This window comes from Castor canadensis, chromosome 14, assembly GCF_047511655.1.
Source record: "Castor canadensis chromosome 14, mCasCan1.hap1v2, whole genome shotgun sequence".
Taxonomy (NCBI): domain Eukaryota; kingdom Metazoa; phylum Chordata; class Mammalia; order Rodentia; family Castoridae; genus Castor; species Castor canadensis.
The window spans coordinates 42,186,246-42,208,916 of NC_133399.1; the positions used below are offsets into that span (position 1 = coordinate 42,186,246).

At 45.8% G+C, this 22,671-nt stretch overlaps 1 protein-coding gene and 1 non-coding gene across 2 annotated transcripts; one reads left to right on the plus strand and one right to left on the minus strand.

Moving 5' to 3' along the window:
* Positions 1 to 1,296: 1,296 nt before the first annotated feature.
* Positions 1,297 to 1,425, minus strand: LOC141417097 (small nucleolar RNA SNORA1). The gene has a single exon (XR_012441717.1). It is a non-coding gene; the product is annotated as a small nucleolar RNA SNORA1 (small nucleolar RNA).
* A 9,939-nt stretch (positions 1,426 to 11,364) lies between these two features.
* LOC109679328 (CD70 antigen-like) lies at positions 11,365 to 20,562 on the plus strand. Its single transcript, XM_020154565.2, has 4 exons — positions 11,365 to 11,401; positions 17,220 to 17,533; positions 18,150 to 18,183; positions 20,094 to 20,562. The coding sequence occupies exons 1-4, from the start codon at positions 11,365 to 11,367 to the stop codon at positions 20,477 to 20,479; spliced, it is 771 nt and encodes a 256-aa protein (XP_020010154.2). The 3' UTR covers positions 20,480 to 20,562.
* The last annotated feature ends 2,109 nt before the right edge of the window (positions 20,563 to 22,671 follow it).

Consider the following 22,671-nt stretch of genomic DNA (forward strand, 5'->3'; position numbering starts at 1 on the left):
GGTGCCATGCTCTGCCTGAGAAGAAGCTAGTGGCTGTCCAGTCTCGCAGATCCCTGACAAAGCCAGCCAGTCGGGAATGCTGTTTCTCTCCGAGTCTGGAGCAGCAGATGGGTCACTCTTGATTTACATTAACCTGGAAGGAAGCAGAGGCAACAAAGAAAAAATGTGCACCCACACAGAGTGAAAAAGAATGGCAGATCTGTGTGGAGAGATGTCACAGGGAGGAGCACAGCTGAGCAGAAGCAGCCTTCTTTTACCTCCAGGGTAAGGACAGGAGAGGTAAAGCACGGTGAGAGAGGGAGGGGTGATCTGCGGGAGGACTGGCAGCACACCAGGACCCACGTGGAGTGTACTCACACATAAACGCACTGAGCCAAATAGGAAACCTGTGTGCATTTTCCTGGGTGCATTTACCTCAGTACTTTTCCATTTTTACTTTTGTACATAAAAAGATGTACAGCATGATATTACTGTCTTGTTTATTTTTCCATAGCTAGAAGAAAATGCCTGAGATAATCAACTTAAACAGAGGAAAGATTTAAGGCCAGGTAGCATGGCCCTTATCTGTAATCCCAGCTACTCACGAGGTAGAGATTGGGAGAATCATGGTTTGAGGCCAAACAAGGCAAAAGTTAGCAAGACCCCATCTCAATCAATAAGCCAGACTTGATAGTAGCTGCCTGTGATGCCAGCGATGTGGAAGGCACAAGTACTAGGATTGCAGTCTGAGGCTGGCTCCAGGCAAGCATGTCAGATCCTACCTGAAAAATAATTAAGGCAAAAAGTGGGGGAGGACTAGAGGTGTGGTTGAAGTGGTAAAGCAAGGGTGAGGCTCTGAGTTCAAACTTCAGTACCCCCCCAAAAATTGTCAGGTTTAGTTGGATCATATTTTTGAAGGTTTCAGTCCATTGTCAGGGGCCACCTTGCTTTGGGGCCTGTGGCAGGGAGTGTGGTGGAGGCAGCTGCACACTTCATGGCAGCAGAGAGAGCAAGAGACCAATGTCGTCCAGTCCTCTTCCAGGGCATGCCTCAGTGACCTTAGATCTCCTCCCACTGGACCCCACCTCTGAAATTCCACCACATCCTGATAGCGCCATGTTGGTGATGCCCTTTCATCCTGCTCATTGTATGTGCACGTGTGCTCAGAAAGAGTGATAGAATCTCTATGAGTGAGTTTTCAGTGGACAACCCTGTATCCTTGACCACAGACCTTCCTCATGCTGTATGTAAGATGTACAGGCTCTCCCAACCCTGATAATCACTCATCTACTCTTTGTTTTATTTTTCCTTTTTTCAAATTGTCAGAGGTCTCACTGTCACCACTGAAATGCCTTTACTGTGATGGATGACCTGTGTCTCAATTCAGTCATGTTGACTAATTTTGAACACTGGTCAACAGTGCCAGTTCTCATTTGGAATGAGACTTCGTGGACCTTCCTCTGGAGGGGCTCAGACAGTATGCAAAAGACTTCTGAATCTATTGATGGGGGAACAGCAGCTAGAAGCAAGGGAAATAAAAAGCCTTTCACCTTTACAGTACCTGGATCTGCCTGCTTCTCAAAGCTGACACCCCACTTCATTAACAAAATCTTCAATTTATTTATTTTACTTTTGAAAAAGGTTCTGCAGAAAAATAAGATCACACAGTATTGTGTTTCTTGACCTGGCTTACTCTCTCTGCACCATGTCCTCTGGGTTGATCTGTACTGTCACAAATGGCAGTATCTCCTTTTTCAGAGGCTCATTTTTCCATTCACAGGTTGATTCTGTATCTTGGCTGTGGTGAACACAGGGTGCTGGCATCTTTATGGGTTAGTGATTAGGAAAAAGGACCTAAAACAGCTAAAGAATTTTGGAAAAGGAAAACAAGTTGAATATATGCTACTGGATTTTTAAGACCTCTATAATCAAGATAAATAACCAGGACCATATGGTAATAGCATAAGAATAAACACATAGATCACATAGAATACAATGGTGGATTAAGATAGATATGTCTTTTTTTACAAAGACACCAAGTAACTCAATGAGGACATCTTTATGAAAAAAAAATAACCTAAGCCATTATCTCACACCTGCACAGAAATTAACTCACTGTGAATTGTAGACCAAAATGTAAGAACTAAAGCTATAAAACTCCTGAAAGAAAAAAAATTTCTGTGACATTGGGTTAAGTAAAGATTTCTTGGCTAAGACACTAAAAGCATGAACCATAAAAGAGTGATCAAATGGACTTTACAAAGATTGAAAGTGTTCGTTCTTGAGGGAGTGGCTCAAGCAATAGTGTGCCTGCCTAGCAAGCATGAAGAAAATGGAAAGCAATCACAGAGGAGAAAATATTTACATATTTTAGATGAAGCATCTGCAAAAGGCTTTGTACTTAGCATACATAATGTTTTCTTACAAGTGAATATGAAGACAAAACCTCAGTGGAAAAAAATGGTCAAAAACTGAATAGGTGCATCCCAAAAGAAGATAAACTGAAGGTAGACACAAAAAAAGATGCTAACAATGCAAATTAAAATGACAGTAAATTGCCACCAGAATGCCTACAACTATTGTGACTAACCATGCCAAGCATAATTTAGGGTGCAAAATAAACAGTACCCTTGTACACCAGTGATGGCAGTATGGGATGGGCACTTGCCAAAACAGTTGACAGTTCCTAACAGAGCAGAGCACACCTATCATGTGACCCTCAATCTCACTACAAGGCTGTGTTCAGAACTGCCAAAACTTGGAAGCATCAAAATATCCTTCAGTACACGAATGGTACCCCCAGGCAATGGAATGTTGCTTGCATAGATGATGACTTCCTATGCAGAATTAAAATGGCTCAGCAACTAAGAGAAAGGATTGGCAAATGGGACTACATGAAACTAAAAAGCTCCTGCACAACAAAAGAAATGGTCACCAGACTGAAGAGGTAACCCACAGAACAAGAGAAAATCTTTGCGAGTTTTACATCTTATAAGGGATTAATAACCAGAATACACAGAGAGCTCCAGAAACTAAATTCGCAAAAAATTAATGACCCAAAGAAGAAATGGGCAAATGAATTGAACAGATCAGTTTCAAAGGAAGACGTCCAAAAGGATAAAAAAACACATGAAAAAATGCTCACCATCCCTGGCCATAAAGGAAATGCAAATCAAAACCACATTAAGATTCCACCTTACCCCTGTTAGAATGGCTACAATCAAGAACACAATGACAACAAATGTTGACGAGGATGTGGGGGAAAAGAAACTCTCATTCACTGCTGGTTGGAATGTAAACTAGTACAACCACTATAGAAAACAATATGGAGGCTCTTGAATAAACTAAAAATAGACCTGCCGTATAACCCAGCAGTATCACTCCTAGAGATACACCTGAAGGGAAATAAGTTAGGTTACAACAAAGGCACCTGCACACCCATGTTTATTGCAGCACTATTCACAATAACTAAGCTATGGAAACACCAATAAAATGTGGCATTTATACACAATGGAATTTTACTTAGCCACAAAGAAGAATGAAATTTTTTCATTTGCTGGAAAATGGATGGGAATGGAGAACATCATCTTAAGTGAAGTTAGCCAGGTTCAGAAGGCCAAAAGCCACGTGTTTTCGCTCATATGTGGACTATAGACCTAATACAAATACAGCAATATTTTGAAAAACATGTCAAGCTAAGGGAGGGTCACATAGGAGAGGGGGCAGGTAAAAAAAGGAAATTAAGGTGAATATAGTTGATGTATTCTCTTTAAAAGAATGAATTTAGAATTTTTAAACTGGTTGAAACAACCAGAAGAAGGAGACTAAAGCAGAAAGAAGAAAAATAGTAAGATGAACCAAATAGGGCTACAATACATATATACATGGAAGTACTGCAAGGAAACTCTGTGTGCAGCTATCTTAAACAGGCAAAAATGCCATTTCTTTTTCCTTTCTTTTGTAAAATCAAAAAACGAGGGTGGAACAGGTCCTGCAGAGGGAGGAGTGTTGATACCAGGGAGAAGAGGGAGGAGATGGGGAAAGGGTGCAAGAGGGTGAATATGGTGCAAATACTGCATACACATGAATGTAAATGGACAGAAAAGATACCTGTTGAAACAATTTCTAGAATGGGGGAGGGGAAAAGGAAAATGGTAGATATTCAAGTTTGATATATTGTAAGAACCTTTGCATATATTTGCCTCAATGAACCTCTACCCAGCACAATAAAAATTTTTAAAAGGTTTCCTTCAGTACACTAATGGTATATCCAGGCAATTGAATATTACTTAGCCCTGAAAAACCATGAAATGACATGGAAGAAACTTAAATGCATGTAACTTGGGAAGGAAGCCAATCTGAAAAGGACACACTCTGCATGATTCCCCTCTATGCCATTCTGGCCAGGACAAAAATACAGAGACAATAGAGAAACCAGCAGTTGGCAGGGTGAGCAGGAGTGAGGGATGAATCAGTGCAGCATAGGGTGTATTTCAGCAGTGACACTGTTCTGTATGAAACAATGGTGAATATGTCATTATTCACTTGTCAGAGCCCACAGAATATACACCAGCATGCCCTAGTGTACGCTAGGGACTTTGGGTGAGAATGGTGTCAATGTAGGTTCATTGATTGCTACAAATGTGACACTACAGTGGACACAGGGGATGTGTGGGAACTTTGTGCATTTTGCTCTGACCCTAAAACTGCTCTTCAAACTCAGCTATTTTTGTTGTTGCTGCTGTTGGTTTGGTTTGGATTTTGGTGTTTTAATTTTAGTTTTGCTGTTTTGTTTTTGTGCATGCAAAGCCACACCCCAGTCCCATTCTTTTTTGTTTTTTCCTTTTGAGACAGTGTCTCACTGTGTATTCCAGAATGACCTTAGGCTCTCAATCCTTCTGCCTCAGCCTCCCAGGTGCTGGGATTATCAGCATGTAATCCTGTAATCACACTTGGCCCCAACACCATCTTTAAGATGCTTTGTAATTATGGCATCAGCTGGACCTTGACTGCAGAGGATGAGGAATTGTATACAAAGATAAACTTTGCAGTCAGAATAAACTTTGTGTTTGAGTTTTGGCTCTGTGGTTAGCTTTTGACAAGATGCTATGGTCTGTAAGCTAAGTTTCTTATATTGCCCACTGCATCCTCATCCACACTATGGCAGTATCAATGGTTGTTTTCAAAATTCTACTTGTTGCTGAAAATTCAAGAGTGAATCTCAAGACAATACTTCTTATCTCTCAGAGTTGTTGGAATATTAACAGAGACTGTATTTATTTAAAAACAAGAAAACAAAATGCAAGAAACCTGGCCCTGACCCATGGAGGACGCTTAGCGAATGCACTCTCCAAGAGGGCAGGAACTCTATTTTGTGCACCATTTTATTAGTACCTTACACAGAGCAGGAACTCAGTAAGTATATGTTCAATCAATTTTTTAAAACCTGAGGCTGGGCTACTGAATGACAAAAGATCACACTGGAAATAAGATGCCAGCCATGTAAGGGAACCCATCTTGAATATTTCAGTTCCAATTAAAAGCTTGTGTTCATCAGCCAATGCTACACAAAGCAGAAGAACCACACAGCTGAGCCAAACAGAGACAGATTAGAATGACCCATCTTTCTTTGGGGCACCTGGGCAGGAGGAACCCATTGTTCCAGCAGTGTTAAATACTGTTAAATCACTGTGGTGTGAATGATAAGCCTTTATTTTAAGCACCCCTTTTAATGTTTTCCTTTAAATAAGGTAAACATGTTGAGGGTGAGGCAAGTTGACTCCCTAACTGACAGCTGTTAGACCTTCCCCTCTGGCTGCCTCAGGCAAAGGCCACCAGATAAGCAGCCAGACCCAACAGAAGGCCTGTGATTGGTACAAACACAATCATTTGCATAAGGGGCTGGGCCACGATTGGTGCAAACAGTCCTTCATTTGCATAAAGGATTTCCCTGATTGATGCAGACACCCTGGCCACATCCACTGTATGACTATGTAAGCAGGCTGCTTGTCTCATTATAGGTGTCAGCCAGGAGACCCCATCCTGTGTTGATTCCTGGTGTTGCAACGTGATGGCCTGTAAAGGCCTCAGTCACGTGACCTCTTCTTGACTACTTTTTATCTTCACCATCAGTAGAGTGGGCTGAGCTGTTAACATGAAGAAAGGAGAAGCGGTGGCAGAAGCAACTATAGCCACTGTACCAGCTAAGCCAGCAGCAGTGGCAAAGGCTGTACCCACTTAACAGTAGTGGCAAAGGTAGAGGTAGTTTCCAGTCCCCTGGCAGCAGTGATGACAGTGGCAGAGGCAGCACCAGTGGCAGACACAGCTTCTGTCCCAGCAGCAGTAGCAGTGAGAGCATCCAGGGAAAAAAATGCAGGTGACAGAATTGACATGGACAACAGGGACAGTGAAAGTAAAGAGAAGGCAAGGGAGGGTGGAGAGCTAAGGCTGAAGAAAAACAGAAGGCTGTAAGAACCCAGGGAAGAGAAATTGTGGGATCTGGTCACTGGAAGAAATCCAGAAGCTGTAACACTAGCCACCACTATCAAGAAATGAGAAGCCTGACATCTTAATCCCAAGAGCTGTGACACGTGTTGCTGTAAGGTTAAAATTCCCAACACCTGAGACCTATATAAGAGGTATACAAGAGGTACCTGCTTGCTACTGCCATTCACTGCTGCCAGATGCCCAGAATTCTAAAAATACCTGGATCTCAGAATAACCAGCAATGAAAAAATACCTATCCAGGTAAAGAAAAAGGACACCAGTGAGCTGATTGGTAACAAACCACAGAATTATAAGAAAAAAACATTATTACCTTAAAGTCACCAAATGCAAAGTAGTTTATTGCACAATAGATAAGTGAAAACTGCTGTAAGTGATGGCTGCATTTCTGGACCATTCCTGAAGAATAGTAAATAAGGAAGCAATAAAACCCAATTGTCTAGACAGTGTCCCATGGGACATATCTGTAATTCTAGCACTCAGAGAGCTGAAGGAGAATCACAAGTTTCAGGCCAGGCATAGAAAGACCCTGTCTTAAAAAAAAATCTCCTAAATGAAAGTCTGGCTTGGTGCTTTATCCTGACTCTGCAAAGTCTTCAGGAGCCCAAATCTTCCCTATATCTCTGACAAAACAAGAATTTTTCCTCTGTCTTTAGAACCAAAGATGGGGCACCACCACTCCCAGGTAAAAGTGGGAAAATGAAAGGAAGACACTGCCCTACCTTTAAGGGAAGTAGTTGCAGTACTTTCTCTCACCACTCATTGGCTAGAACATATTCACATTGCTACCTTTAGTCCCATAAGTCAGGCTGTGGCAAGAAGGCAGAGAGGGGGAAGAGAGATTAATGAGTGCTACAGTACAACAAAGGAAAACCAGAGTTGGGGAACATTACTTGGAGACCAGAGGAGAGTCATGTCATCCCAGAGGTTAAAATAGCCAATGAAATAACATGTGATTATGTATGGAGCAAGCTGTACTCCCGTTTCTCTAATCTGCTCTAAATGGTATATAAAGAAAGCCCCCTTTGTTCTTAGTGTTCAGCCTTTGGACATGAGTCCACAGAGTTGCTATCAGCTTGCTTAATCAACTTGCTTTCCAAAAGCTTTGGTGTCCTCTCAGTCTCTGTTTGAGCCCTCTTGAAACATTTCTGGGGGCCCACCCAGGATTTGGAGGGTGGCATTTTCACTTCCTTGACACTGGCTCAAGGTTCCTGGCCCACTGGGAGGGCTTCCCCTGACAGGTGCCACCAGACCTTGTTGATCTATGGGAGGGAGCCTTTCTCATAGTGAGCCAAAGAAGTGAGTTCTGGTTGCACAAAGGAACCTGGAAAGGTTTGGGAACCAATCTGAGAGCCCTGCTCATCAGACTGGTAAGAACTCAGGTTCAAATTCAGGCCTGCCTTAGGAGGCAGAAGGGGAGTCTGATCAACTCTTAAAAGGCACCCAAGTAATGCCCTTTGGGTGAAATGTGTCTTTCAGGTTCAGGGAGCAGGGTGCAAGTAATGTGCTATGTAAGAGTGTGTGAAAGTGCAAGCCTAAGATGTAGCCTGATTACAAAGTGAGTCCTGATCCATGGGTCCTTGGTGAACTCATATGGTCTGGGGTGAGCCCTAACAGGTCCTCCAGTCCAGGGCTTATTTGGATTCACAATGGCCAAATGATTCCTAAATCCCTGCAAGGGGAGCTTCCAGAGACAGATAAAGCTACTGGTGGTGTTTTCCCCTGCATGCCAGAAAGGAGGACCCCCTTACCTCCTCTTCATAGCCCTCATCCCTCATCTTTGTCTCTGTCTAGACATCTGGCAAATGTGAGGAATGGGAGGAGGTCAGAGTAAGAACACCCCCCCCCTAGAACTTTAAGAGGGGATTTAAAGGAGATTATGGGGTCAAACTGACTCCTGACAAGCTTAGGACCTTCTGTAAAATAAAATGGCCTACTTTTGGGGTAGGATGGTCCTCAGAGAGGTCATTAGATAAGGTCATAGTCAATAGAGTTTTTGAAGTGTTTGTAGGGGAGCCTGAAACACTCAGATGGTTCCTTATATTGGCTGCTGACAGGACACAGTCCTCAGTCAGCCCACATAGTTACAGCCTCCCTAGAGAAAGCATGTAAGGTTATGGTAGCCAGGGTGGCAGCAGCTTCCAAGTACTGGGAAAAATGTAAAAAGTGAAAAAAAAATATGTATATATATATATATATTAATGGGGGACCCTGAGGAGTCCCCAACCCCATTTGTGTCACTGTACAGATTAGAGAATTTCTAGGAGCTGCAGGTTTCTGCTGGATCTGGATCCCCAGTTACTCTGTCTTGAAAAAAACCCCTTTATGAAGCCACAAAGTGGGGAGAGTGGGAACACAAGGTATGGGGAGAGAAACCAAAAAAAAGCCTTTAAAAAATGAAGAGGGCACTCACAAATGCCCCTGCTCTGGGCCTGCCAGATATGATAAGTCCCTTCTTCCTATATGTACATGAGAGACTGAGAGCTGTAGGAGTCTTGACCCAGCTGCTACATTCCTGGCACTGCCAAGTGGCCTATTTATCAAAGTAACTTGATACAGATTCCCAAGTCTGGCTGCCCTGCCTGTGCACCCTGGCAGCTCCTGCCATCTTGGCGGCTATAGCAGACAAACTTACTTTGAGACAAAAACTCACAGTCCAAGTTCCCCACTCTGTTTTGACTCTCATGGAATGTAAGGAAAATTATTGGTTAACAAACTCCCGAATGGTCAAATATCAAAGAATGTTATGTAAAAACCTGCATGTCCAGTGAGAGGTTGTTAAGACTCTAAACCCAGCCTCCTATTATGGGTTAATTCAGGCCCACTGGAGCATGACTGTTTAGAGATTATGGATGAGGCATTCTCCAGCTGGCCAGGCTTAACCAACCAGTCCATTAGTTATCTGGATGTTGAGTGTTTCACAGATGGCAACAGCTTTGTCCAAAAAGACACACATTTTGCTGGATATGCAGTAGTGACTCTGGAAGCTGTCATTAAAAACATGACCACTGCCAGTCTGGACTTCTAACTTGGAAACAAGTGTTAAATATGGACAGAAATTCTAAAATTACTAAAAGCTGTATAGGCCCCTAAGCCAGTAGCAGTCATGTACTGCCAAGGGCACCAGAAGGGGGAGACAAAAGCTGTTTGGGGAAATCAAAAGGCTGATAGGGAAGCCAAGTGAGCAGCCCCCACAGGAGGGCAAACCTTGGCCTCACTGGCAGCTGCCTTGTTCTTGTGTCTCTTATCTGAATAGGATCCAAGGTATACTTCACAAAACAGGCTTGGATTGAGACTAAAGGAGGAAATTTTTTACAGGATAGATGGTGGAAGTTTACTGATGGCCATATTGCCATACCTGAGTCACTGGCTCCTACATTTGTCAAGCAGTTCCATGAAGGAACTCACTCAGGACAAATAGCTCTTGAGACCACCTTGGCCCAGCATTTTTATGTCCCCAAGCTCTCCAGCATAAGTAAGACAGTATGTGAAAGTGCAATCTGTGTGTCAGAAACAATCCCAGATATTTGCTGGTGTTTGTCTGCACCTTCTGAGGATGGATAAAAGCCTTCCCTACTCTGACTGAGAAAGCCCAAAAAGTGGCCAGGTGCCTGTTAAAGAAAATCATCCCTCAATACGGAATATCTGTGTCTATTGGGTCAGACAATGGGCTGGCCTTTATGGCTGATGTGGTACAGTTAATAGCTAAGAGATGAAAAATAAAAGCTACACACAGCCTACCACCCCCAGAGTTCAGGAAAAATAAAATGTATAAACAGGACTCTAACATTACAATTGGAAAAACTATGCCAGGAGACCCACCTATTATGGGATCAATTACTGCCTTGCTCAGGATTAAGTCAGGCCCCAACTAGCAGACAGGTTTCTCCCCTTTTGAAATGCTTTTTGGGTGTCCACCCCCATTAATCAAGGGCATGTGAGGGGACCTTAAGAAAATAGGTGACCTCACTCTGAGACAGCAGATATGGGCCCTTGATTTGACTCTCTCAAAAATCAATGATTGGGTAAGAGAGAGACTCCCTGTTAGCCTGAAGCTCCCACAAACCCTTATAAACCAAGGGATGCTGTTTGGACAAAGAAATGGAATGTTCAACTATAATGCCCCACTAGAAGGGCACTTTTACTGTTGTTTTGTCCACCCTCACAGCAGTTAAGGTAGCAGAGACCATTCCCTGGATCCAGTACAGCCAAGTGAAGCCAGCTTCCCTGGAATGGGAGTGCATCCCTGACCCAGTCTATCCATACAAGATAACCTTCAGAACACTAGCACTCTTCCCCAACAGGACCCTGCTTCCCAGTAGACAACAGGAAACCACGGACAATGAGACATCAACCCTCCTCTACTCGCTCTGGAAAGTGACTAGTCTATGCATGGTGGAAGCTTGAAGAGTCACCCATACCACCTTTGAGGATAAGTCCATTCTGTATATTCTTTTTGCTAATCTTGGTTAGCTTTCTACCTGGGGACCCCCACACTTTGGACTGTGGCTCATGTATGCGCACTACCCAAGCAGGAAGTGTTTTGTGCAGGCACCATTGTTGGGTCATGCACCCACAGCCATACCACCTACTCAGTGTGTTTTCATCATGGTCAGTATATCTGTTTTAACCCCATCTATTGCCCTCAAGAGCAATGGCTAGTGGTCCAAATCTTCAGTAGCAGTGGGAAGCTTGTTAAACCCACCCAGGTTAATGACCCCAACAAACCTGTGTCCATATACTTTAATGTGTGTACTGCAATAGCTGAAAACAGTGGGCATTGGGGCAACTGTGGGGGGATAGCCTGGGAAAGGACCTGCAAGTTAAATAACAAGTATATATGTCCAAAAGATGACAGTGAGACATCTGGTTGTGCGTACTATGAACAACTCCACTGCCCTTATTGGGGTTGTGAAAGGTGGGCAACTTGGCTAAAAGGGGAGGTCCATACCTCACATGAAACTGCTGCTCCTTTAGAAAAAGGGAAACAACCCCGACTGCACTCTTGGTGCCTGTATCCCTGTATATTTCACTACTTTCAACCTCAATGAAACAGGCTGGGAAAATGGGGAAAAGTTTGACATTCTAATCTTTTAAAAAAAAAAAGGCCCAAAGTACATTGCGGCATTTTCAACTCACTCATGAGAGCTCCCCATACCAGGTCTTTCACTCCTTTTACAAGGAGACACAAAGTGAGTTTCCCATCTCATTTAAAACCAAAAACCTGTTCCTCTCACTAGCAGAGTCCATAGCACAAACTCTTAATAGATCTTTGTATTATGTTTGTGGAGGAATAAATATGAGAGATCATTGGCCATGGGAGGCAAAAGAGCTAATCCCACAAGAGCCCTTTAATGAAACCACTCCCCCCAGCCATGGGGAGAGCATTTGGCTCCTAAAAACCTCTATTACTGGGAATTACTGTATCTCCTGTCCAAAAGGCCAATTCTCCACCCTGGTAGGGGACTTGATCTGCTTGGGACAAAAGTTTTACAATGATGCTACTCAGGAGACTCAGTGATTGGGGCTCCCAATGGCAAGGCGCTCCAAACTCACCCGCTGGCTACGTAGCCTGGAATAATCTCAATCTGAGTAACTGTTGTTTACAGATTGATGATGAGACTAAGGTAATTAAAGAGATTACCAACAAAATTTTAAAAAGCTTGCCCATATCCTTGTGCAGACCTAAAAGGAATAAAGTCCCAATGACCTATTGGGGGCTGATTCTCAACCTTAGGTGGGTTCAAGGCCTTAATAGGGACAATGTTCCCTGTCTTATGCGCATGCCTGATATTACCATGCTAATCCCCCTGAACTGCGGTCTTTATCAAGATGATACTTTTTGACCCAGGAGTGGGTCCAAGCATCAAATGGGGGAATGTGGCAGGAAGGTAGGGAGGGGGAAGAGAGATAAATGAGTGCAACAGTGAAACAAAGGACAACTGGAGTTGGGGAATGTTACCTGGAGACCAGAGGAGGGTCACCTCACCCCAGGTTAAAACAGCCAATGAAATAACATGTGATTATGTATGGGACAAGCTGCTACCCAACCAACCTCCCCACCCTGATTTCTGTAACCTGCTCTAAATGGTGTATAAGGAAAGCCCCCTTTGTTCTTGGTACTCAGCCTTTGCACATGAGTCTGCTGAGTTGCTGCTGGCTTGCTTAATAAACTTGCTTTCCAAAAGCTTTGGTGCCCTCTCAGTCTCTCTCTACAACAAGGTAAGGAAGTCTGGGAAATGTAGTCCCAATTCTGAGTGGTCATATACCCAGCTGAAACTACAAGGGTTCTATTACTATGAGTAAGAAGAGAACAGATATTGGATGATGAAGAAGGAAATGAAAAAGGAAAAATTGCCTGATGATAGAATCAAAGAATAATGAACTGAGTTGCAGAATGGGGCCTGGGAGCACCCAGTTTCATAACTGATCAACAGTAATGAATTCTGCTTTCCTCCTATTTCCCCCATTTCTAAATGGGGGTGTGAATTGTGGGTCCATGACTCACCACTAGATGTCTGGAAGGGAAGGAGGCAGATATCTCGTATCTTCAGTTCTATGGTTTTGCTCTTGAGTCCTCATGAAAAGACTATTGGATTCACTCAAACACACTGACTTTGTGCTTGATGCTATAACTTGTGGGACTTATGGGTTACCGCTACTGGGGAGTGATGACTGTATTTTGCTCTTTTTTGGTGGCACTGGGGTTTGAACTCAGGGCCTCATACTTGCGAAGCAGGTGCTCATACTGCTTGAGCCACTCCACCAGCCAATGGCTGTATTTTTCAAACAAGAAGAATGAATGAACTGAGTTTTGGGTGATCACATGGGTGGATAGTGAAGTTGATTAATGCTTGACTCCTAGAATTTTCAACTTCCAGGTTCATGCAAACATGCCACTTCTCTGCATCCCCCGATGTTAGGCAAGGACATGTGGCATACTTTGGCCAATGGAAAGTGAGTGACAAGGACATGGGTCCATCTATGATTTTCTACTTTCCCTTCCCACTACAGAATTAAGATGAAGCCTTGCAGCTGGGGATGTAGCACAATGGTAGAGCACTTGCCTAGCATGCATGAAGTCTGGGGTTCCATCCCCAGCACTACACACACACACACACACACACACACACATAAAAATGGAGCCTCCCTCAATCTCTCATGAGAAGAACTGCTTGTTGATCTGCATGTAGTGTGAGCAGAATATAAATTTTTAGTGTGTAAAGACATTTGAGAGCTTTTTGTTACTGCAGCATAACCTAGCCCAGATTGCCTGAAACTTGGCCATGGTGGTGTGTGCCATCTTGGAATTTGCAGACAAAGGCATCACTCTTGGCTTGTTATAAACACAGGAGAGAAAGAATCCGGGCTCCATCTCTAAATGTCATCAGAGCAGCAACGATGCCACCAGACTTTCATCTGGGAGAAAACTGTCCCTTGTTCTTTTGACTCCAACTCATCCCGTCCTGTTGGTTCACTAAGTGGAAATGAGGGCAGGAATGGAATAAGCAGAAAATAAGTGATGAAGTGGAAGAGTCTTTATGCTGCCTATCCTATCTCTAATCCCAGTAGTTGGGGGGGTCATAAAATGTAGTTAGGGGGAAGCTGTAAGCCAAGGGGCCATTGTGACTTTTCTTTTGAAAGCTCTGGCATGGATGACACCAAGGGATGTAGACCTATGGCCACTTGGAGTCAGCCACAGAAGAGGAAAGATGAGGGACAGCCAAGTTTGGCAGACAGGAAGTCTTCGTTGGCACTCTCAAAATGCCCTGGGCACCCAGAGGCATGAACAGAGACAGAAGTGTCCTGGTGTCCCCTGGGAAAAACCGAACACAGCCACAGATAAGCCACATTCACCTTCAGAAGGACAACGATCTTTCTTCCCGTGTCCCATGTGCCCCCTGAACCAATCTGCCCAGCTCTCTTTCCCTGTGCTGGACTCCTGACTGCCCTGACTTAGAGGACCAGAGGCAGGGAGGGAAGTGGGAAGTTGAGTTCAGAGGCCAGGGGATGGAGGTCATGGAAAATCTCTTCCCCAGCCTTAACGAGAGCATTTGTCAGTGGTTTCAGAAAATATCAAATGAATTCCGAATGTATTAGTCACCATCTTTCTGTTCCTGTAATGAACTCTCTGATGAAGGGCAGAATTTGTTTGGCTCATGGTTTTAAACATTCCAGTCCAAGACTGGGCCTCTAATGGGGTACAAGATGGTGATGGTGGGGCACAAGTGGCAGAGGCGACATGGAGGGGCCAGAATCCCTCAGTTCCTTGTGGAGGCACGCTTTCAATGACCTAAGGACCTCCTATTAGGTCCCAGCTCCTAAAGGTCCACAGCCCCTCCCAATAATGCCACCCTGGAGCTCAAACTTTGAATGCATGGACCTTGGGAAACACCTAACATCCAAACTACCACAATGCACACTGCACAGTCGGAAGTGCACTCCATCAGAGCCCAACTGAGTCACCAAGAGACCTGGAGAGAACATTTGGCCTCTGAGTCCTCAGGGAAAATCTGCTCCACAGAGCTAACCCCCTCTAGAGCAAGTATTTTTACTGGAATCAGCATTCAGGGAAGGCACACCAGTGGGCTGCACAGGGCGGCCACTTTGGGACTGGGTGACTGGGTGGATGCTGAGGGAAAACTCTACAAATGGAGTCAGGGAGGGAGTTAGACCTATGACAGAGTAGGGGAGAGTCAGACAGTTAGGGAAAAAACTGGGGTCATGTCCCATGCTTGGGATATCTTGGAGGTGGGGAGTCATTTTGGGAGTGCTCCCAGCTGAACCCTCAGATTGGAATCCTAGGACTTCAATGAAGGCAGTTTTTTTAAAGTAGTTGGGGACCCAGAGAGTATAGGCTGATTATCTGGACCCCGAAGGGTTATGGGTTTGTTTGATGTCTTCACACACCTTTCTTACACCTGCCCAGCCGCTATATCAGCAAATAATGCTGGCTCAGAGGTGCTGAAATCTCATATTTCCACCATTTTCTCCCACTCCATCCCCGTCTCATCCTATTTCAGGCCACTGTCATCAACCACTTTTCTTGGGGGAAAGTACTGGGATTTGAACTCAGGGCCTTACACTTGCTAGGCAGGCACACTACCACTAGTGCCACACCCTCAGACCTTTTACTTTTAGTTTGATTTTCATATGGGTTCTCCTGCTAACTTTCCCCAGGCTGGTAACAGTGATCCTCCTACCTCCTGAATAGCTGGGATTACATGGTATGCTACCACACCCAGACCTCATCCCCTAGTTTCAAATGAAATTTTCCAACTTCAGTGTCTAAAACCAAATCTTCTTAGACCATGGTCACTTCCATGTGTCATATATGGTCTGTAGTAAGCTTGCAGACTACCATGATGAGTGGTGTGATGGCCAGGTACAGTTCATTGGTAGAGTTTTGCATGAGGTCCTGGCTTTTATTCCCAGCACTGCAAAAAAAAGTGATTGACTTACTGGTATAAATATTGTTCCTATGAAAGTTGGAGGGTCTTTCTCTATCCATAACTAGGCATGGGATTTGTTTGCTGAGGCTACCATCAGGAAATGACACAAATTGGATGGCTTAAGACCATAAAAATGTCTGGGCACCAGTGGCTCATACCTGTAATCCTGGCTAGTCAAGAATAAGAGATCAGGAGAATTGAGGTTGGAAGCCAGCCCCGGCAAATAGTTCATGAGACCCTATCTCAAAAAAAAAAAAACCCATCACAAGAAAGGGCTGGTGGAGTAGCTCAAGATGTAGACCCTGAGTTCAAACCCCAACAGCACAAAAATAAAATAAAATAGAACAAGCCACAAAAATGCATTCTGTCACAATTCTGACTTCTGAAAGCTAGAGTTCTGAAATCAAGGTGACAGCAATGCCACACTCTCTCAGAAGCTCTAGGGAGAGACTTCCTTCTGCCTCTCCAGTTTCTGCTGGGTGTCATCCAGCATTTCCTTGACTTGTGACAGCATCATTGCATCACTTCTGATTTAACTCAGTATTTTCCCTGTGTCTCTGTCATCTCCTCTTCTCATAATGACACCAGTCATTGGAGCTAAGACCCATAGTCTCCCTCTTAACCTTATTCCATCCACCAAGCTTCTATTTTCAAATGCAGTCTTCTGCTGAGGTTCCCAGGTGGTCATAAATGTGGGGAAGAGAATATTTAATGCACCACAACAATCAAGAGCAGGTGGTCTTGGAGACCACAGGGGAGAGAGAGCCCATGTGCATGTGGGATTTTTATAAGTGTCACTCATGCAAGTGACCACAGATCATTTCCTCTCCTCCACTCTGGCAGCCCAGTCAACTGGTCCCACTTGACTACTGGGTTGGGAAGACGGATACCAGCATGGGAATACTTGAAAAGTACTTCCCATTTCTTGATTCATTTGCTGGGTACAGACAGGGTCCTGCTATGGAGCCCAGGCTGGCCTGCAACTCCAGATCTTCCTGCCTCAGCCTCCCATGTAGGATTATCCACCACACCTGGCTCCCCACCCCTGAATGCTTGCTGTACCCCCTAAACCCAGCACAGTGTCCTACAGTGCCTAACTGCTGCTCAGCACAGGTCCCTTGACTGAATGAATGAGCACCAGGAAGGGGAGGGTGAGAAGCCAAACAGGAAGGTGAATACCCTCTGTGAGAGGGGCAGGTGGGGTAGGAACTCCCCACCCTCACTTCATTCTCTGGAAGGTGGAGAGTGGCAGAAGCTAGCGGGGATTTCCCTGCCTCTTGTTAGAGCGAGTTCTTCCCCCTGGGTCGGACATCCCCAGAGAGGTCCCTCACAGGTCGTGGCAGGCAGAAGCCCTTGAGCTGGCTGAGGTGGCTGAAGTTTCCTTCTGCCTTCTGGTGACCCAGCGCATCCCCTGCACTGAGGACAGCAGCGCGTGCAGGGCGGGCCACTGGCCACCGGCTGTGATGGCTGAGGAAGGCGCCTGCCGCGTGGTGCCTCGCCTGCCCTGGGCGACCATCCTGCGCGCGATCGTGCTCCTCTTTCTGCTTGGGGTGACGATCTACTGCTGCTTCTGCAGACAGCCGCCTGAGCAACCTGGGGTGAGTGGAGAAGGAAGGGCAGAAAAAAGGCGCGCACCCGCCAAATGCCCACGGGGACCTGAGGTGGGGACTTCAGTGCGCGGAACCCGGGAGAGATCCGAGGGATCTCCACTAGAGCGCAAAGGACAGAAAAAGCAAAATCACAAGGAGGTGGATTAGAAAGAGGAAGAGCTGGGAGGGAAGCGACAGAAGAGCCAGTGTAGGGACAACAGGCAGGGGGCCCAGGGGCCCTGGAGGTGCCAGGGGATCCCGGGTTGGGAAAGAAAGGTGCAGCAACCCTGCGCAGGGAAGATGGATGACTCCTCACCGGTGTTCCCCCTGCGGAGTGACTCGGGGGGGCGGGGGGCGGTAGAGGCTTCACAAAGCTGCCGTGGGAGCTCTAGAGACACCTGCCTGGTGTGCCAGGGGACGCATGGCAGAGGGAGCTAGGGGATCAGGGGGACTCAAGGGCGCGGGTGGAGGCTGTGCGCTCAGCCCTAGGTCTTCAAATGCAGGAAGAAAAGCCTCTTGTCAGTCCTGCAATATAAGAGGTGGGAGGAGGAAAGGGACTCCTGACCATGGGACCATACATTCTGTGCGCTTATGGCTGTACCTGTTTTCTGGTCTTTTCTTCCAGTGGGACGTAGCTGAGCTCCACTTGAATCTCACAGGTAAGATGGGGGCCCTGCGTGCAATGTGGGTGTGGTGGGGGGAGGACGAAGCAGGGAGGAGGGAAGGAAGTGAGGAAGGGAGGGAAGGAGAAAGGGAGAAAACAAATGCAAGAGAGAGATGGGGAGGAGTGGAAGTGTGGCCCAAGATGTAGAGAGCCTGTTTGCAATAGAGAAGCCCCGAGTTCCAACTCCAGTCCAAGAGAGAAAGAGGGAGAGACAGATAAGGGGAGAGAAAGGAGAGAGAGAGAGAGAGAGAGAGAGAGAGAGAGAGAGAGAGAGAGAGAGAGAGAGAGAGAGAGAGAGAGAGAGAGAGAGAGAGGAGAGAGAGAACAGGTGTGTGTTTCCAGATACACACAGCCTCCCTCTTTCTCTCCGTTCTTTTCTCTTGGAAAAACCAAAAATAGCCACTCTGCTTCTTGTCATCCACACTCCTTCATTCATTCTACCAGGGAGACCTGAGTATCTTGCAGGAAGCAGGCAGCATCACAGGGGCCCCAAGAGAGAATAAAGCAAGCAGGACCCTGCCCTCTGGAAGCTCGCCTTCTGGTGACCAGCAGTGACTAGGAACAGAGGAACAGGGCTGCGCTGTGGCTCGGGGGTCCTGCCTAGCATGCCCCATGCCCTGGGTTCCATCCCCAGCCCTGAAAACAAATGACCAAGTAAATACATAGTAGGGCCAAGTAGAATAAAGTAGGCAGAGAATGTTGGGGGTAGGGGATAAAGAGAGGGATGGGGTGTGGCATGCCAGAGTTGGAGCTGCCATTTAATGTGGGGTCCTGTGGTGGGTACCCCTGAGAAGGGCATGGAAGAAAGACCTGAGGGAGGTGGGGGCCAGCCATTCTTCCTTGAGGTTTGTGGGAAGACCTTCCGTCCCTCCCAGCCTGCCTCTCTCTAATGCTCTTCCAGACTTTCTCATTGTTTTGTTCATTTCATTTTGTAATGGTGTGTGTGGGGCGGGGGGCTTTGTTCTCCTGCCTTCCCTGGTTTTTGGAGGTTTTTTTGTTTGTATTTTGGTGGTACTGGGGTTTGAACTCACAGCCTCATGCTTGCTAGGCAAGTGCTCTACCATTTGAGCCTCTGACCCTCTCTGGTCCCTAGTGTGTGCCTATCTGTCTGTCTGTCTCTCCCCCATCCCAACCCCTAATTCATTCTTGTGGTCTCTCTCAAGAGTGGCTATATCTGGGCATGGTGGCCCATGCCTATAATCCAGCTACTCCAGAGTGGAGACTGGGAGAACTCCAGTTCAAGGCCACCAGGGCAAAAAGTGACACCCCAGCTGGGTGCCAGTGGCTCACACTTATAATCCTAGCTACTCAGGAGGCAGAGATCAAGAGGATTGAGGTTTAACTCCAATAGTTCTCAAGACCCTATCTGGAAAATATCCAGCACAAAAAAAGAGCTGATGGAGTGGCTCAAGTGGTAGAGCACCTGTGACCAAATGGATCATGGTCCAGGCTGGCCTGGACAAAAAGTGAGAATCTATCTCCAAAATCACCAGAGCAGGGGAGTGGGGAAGGAAGGAGGGAGAAATGACCCAAACATTGTATGCACATATGAATAAAAGAAAAAAAACTTAAAACTACAAATCTTTTAGAAAAAAATATCACTAGAGCAAAAAGAGCTGAGGCATGACTCAGATGCCTAGTAAGCATGAAGCCCTGAGTTCGAATCCAGTACTGCAAAAAAGAAAAAGAAAGAAAAAAATTGGGAGTTCACTGCATCAACTCTCAGTACCTGTCTGTGTCTTTCTCTGTCTCCTGGTGTCTCTCCACCTCCCTCCTCTTCCTCTACTTTTTCTTCTCTCTCCCTCCCCTAATGTTCCCAACTTCATCTCCTTCTACCGCTTGGATGACCACATGGGTTTCCCTGATCTCCATCCTCCTCCTGTTGCCCTCCCCCTCTGTCCTCAGGTCCCAGGCAGGACTCTGGGCTTCCCTGGAAAGCAGGCCCAGCCTTGGGCCGCTCCTTCCTGCATGGACCAGAGTTAGACAATGGGCAGGTGCGTGTCCATCGTGAAGGCATCTACAGACTGCACATTCAGGTGACACTAACCAACTGCTCCTCTGCGTGGACCACCACACCACGAAAGGACACCCTGGTCGTGGGTATCTGCTCGCCCACAACCCACAGCATCAGTCTGCTGCGTCTGAACTTTGGCCAGGGCTGTATTGTCTCCTCCCAGCGCCTCACGCCCCTGGCTCGTGGGGACACCCTTTGTACCAACCTCACCTTGTCGCTGCTACCTTCCCAAAATGCTGATGAGACCTTCTTTGGCCTTCAGTGGGTCCATCCTTAGGTGTGTTGCTTACAGTTCTGGAGGCTTCAAGTTCATGTTGAAACCATTCCAGAAATGGTGGGAGGGGGTAAAGGAGAAAGATGGAGATGGTGAATCCAATTAGGATATATCCCAAGAGTGTGTGTAAATGTCATAGTGTGCTCCCACCCAACACAACAATAAAACAATTTAAAATTAGTATATCAATTTTCCCATCAATGTGGCAGACATATAGCCAACATTTGTTTTGGATCATATTTTGTTATGTCACACCCAAGATGTGAAAATAATGTGACATTGCTTTTCTCATGCGTTTTAGAATGGAAAATATATACCAACTAATATTTTTTAAAATGGGGGGTCAGAGAGCAACCCCACAGCTCTTTTAAAATGATCCCAATTCCACTGATGAAGGTGGAGCCCAAATGTCTATCTTTCTCTCTCTCTCTCTCTCTTTCTCTCTCTCTTTCTCTCCAGTATTGTGGTTTGAACTCACACTTGTAAGGCAGGCACTCTACCACTTGAATCACTTCACCAGCCTTTTTTTGTTGTTGTTGGGTATTTCTTGAGATAGGGTCTGGCTTTTGTTGCCTGGGCTGGCCTCAAACCTAGATCCTCCTGATCTCTGCCTCCTGAATAGCTAGGATTACAGGCGTGAGCCACTGGAGCCCTGTTTCTTTTTTCTTTCTGTATTTAGTTTGTGGTTGATTTTGTTGTTGTTGTTTGATTTTGGTTTTGGGCATTTTTGGCACTGGGGTTTGAACTCAAGTACTGTCACTTGCTAAACAGCTGCTCTACCACTTGAGCCACTCCACCAGTCCTATTTAGTTTTGATTGCTAATATAACCAAATAAGATATAATCGCGATACAACAGTATATCATTAAATAGAGAAATGTGGACACTTGCCCCACATGAGAAATTATTCTTACCAGTGACTGTCTTTACATTGTTTAATAACTCCTTTCCAGGATTACTGAGTAACTAATTATAATATCCTTCAAGGGCATAAAACAGGCACTGAAAAACCGCATTTGCTAAAAAATACTGACCCTTCACTTGAGCCCACAAGGTAAGGAAAACCCTGGAATCCCTGCCTTCATTTTGCATCTCCTCCCCCCACCCCCACCCCCGTACTGAAGACTGAATTCAGGGCCTTGCACTTACTCAGCAGATGCTCTGTCACTTGAGCCAGACCCTCAGCCCTTTCTGCTTTGATTTTGTTTTTAGATTGGGCATATGCTTCTGCTCAGCTTATTTTTTGAGATAGAATCCCACCAACTTTTTTCTCTAGACCTTGGACTGTGATGAAACTGTGTCTTGTCTTTAAGCTTTGAGTCAGGCTCCTGCTTAACTCTGAACATAGCCCTGTTAATCACTAAGAAGTGTGTGTCTAAACATTGGTGCTACCTGACCTGTTTCATCCCCTTTCAAAGCAGACAGCACAAAGACAAGAGCCACTGAGGTATCTCACTGGAAGTTTTTACAGCATCCCATTCCAGATCTCCCAAAAGGCACCTGAAAGTCTACAGTCATTGTCCTAAACCATCATGTCTCACAAACAGATCACCCCACGGTAAGATCACTACCCAGTCAGAAGCAGTCATCTCATGGGAACCAGATTGCTGTCCTCAAGTGAAGACAGTGATGACAAATTCTCCAGAACCCCTCGCAGAGCCAGAACTGAAGTCATGACCCAGGGACCTCTGGCCTGACCGAGATCACCCCCTCGGTGAGCCATGTATATCCCAAACCCCTCCTCTGCCTGCCTTTTGTATAAAACCTCAAAGTACCTGTCAGCCCCTGGAAGACAGACGTGGGGTCACTGAACCCTTATCTTTTCACCCAATGTGACCACATTGTCTGAAACTCCATCCTCTGCCCTTCACCACTGCTCATCTTCTTAATTGGCGTTTGGGGACAGGTGACTCAGCCTGGTGCATTGGGACTCCCAGAGCTGGGGATTTTGCCCTAAAATTCCTATAGCACACATTCCAAAGAGGCCCCTGGGTTCAGCAAGTTTTTCCTCCATTTCTTTTGAGGACTGCACTATGTGCCACTGTGTGGCTGCACTTGCAGATCCAGCCGTCTCTGTTACTGGGATCCTCTCTTCCCAGCCTGCAATGGACAGTCTTGTCTGTGTGTCCTTTGATTCCTGAATCTAGAGGCAGAGTTCTGACAAGCAGAGTTGCTGGCTTATGGAGCTTGTGTTTC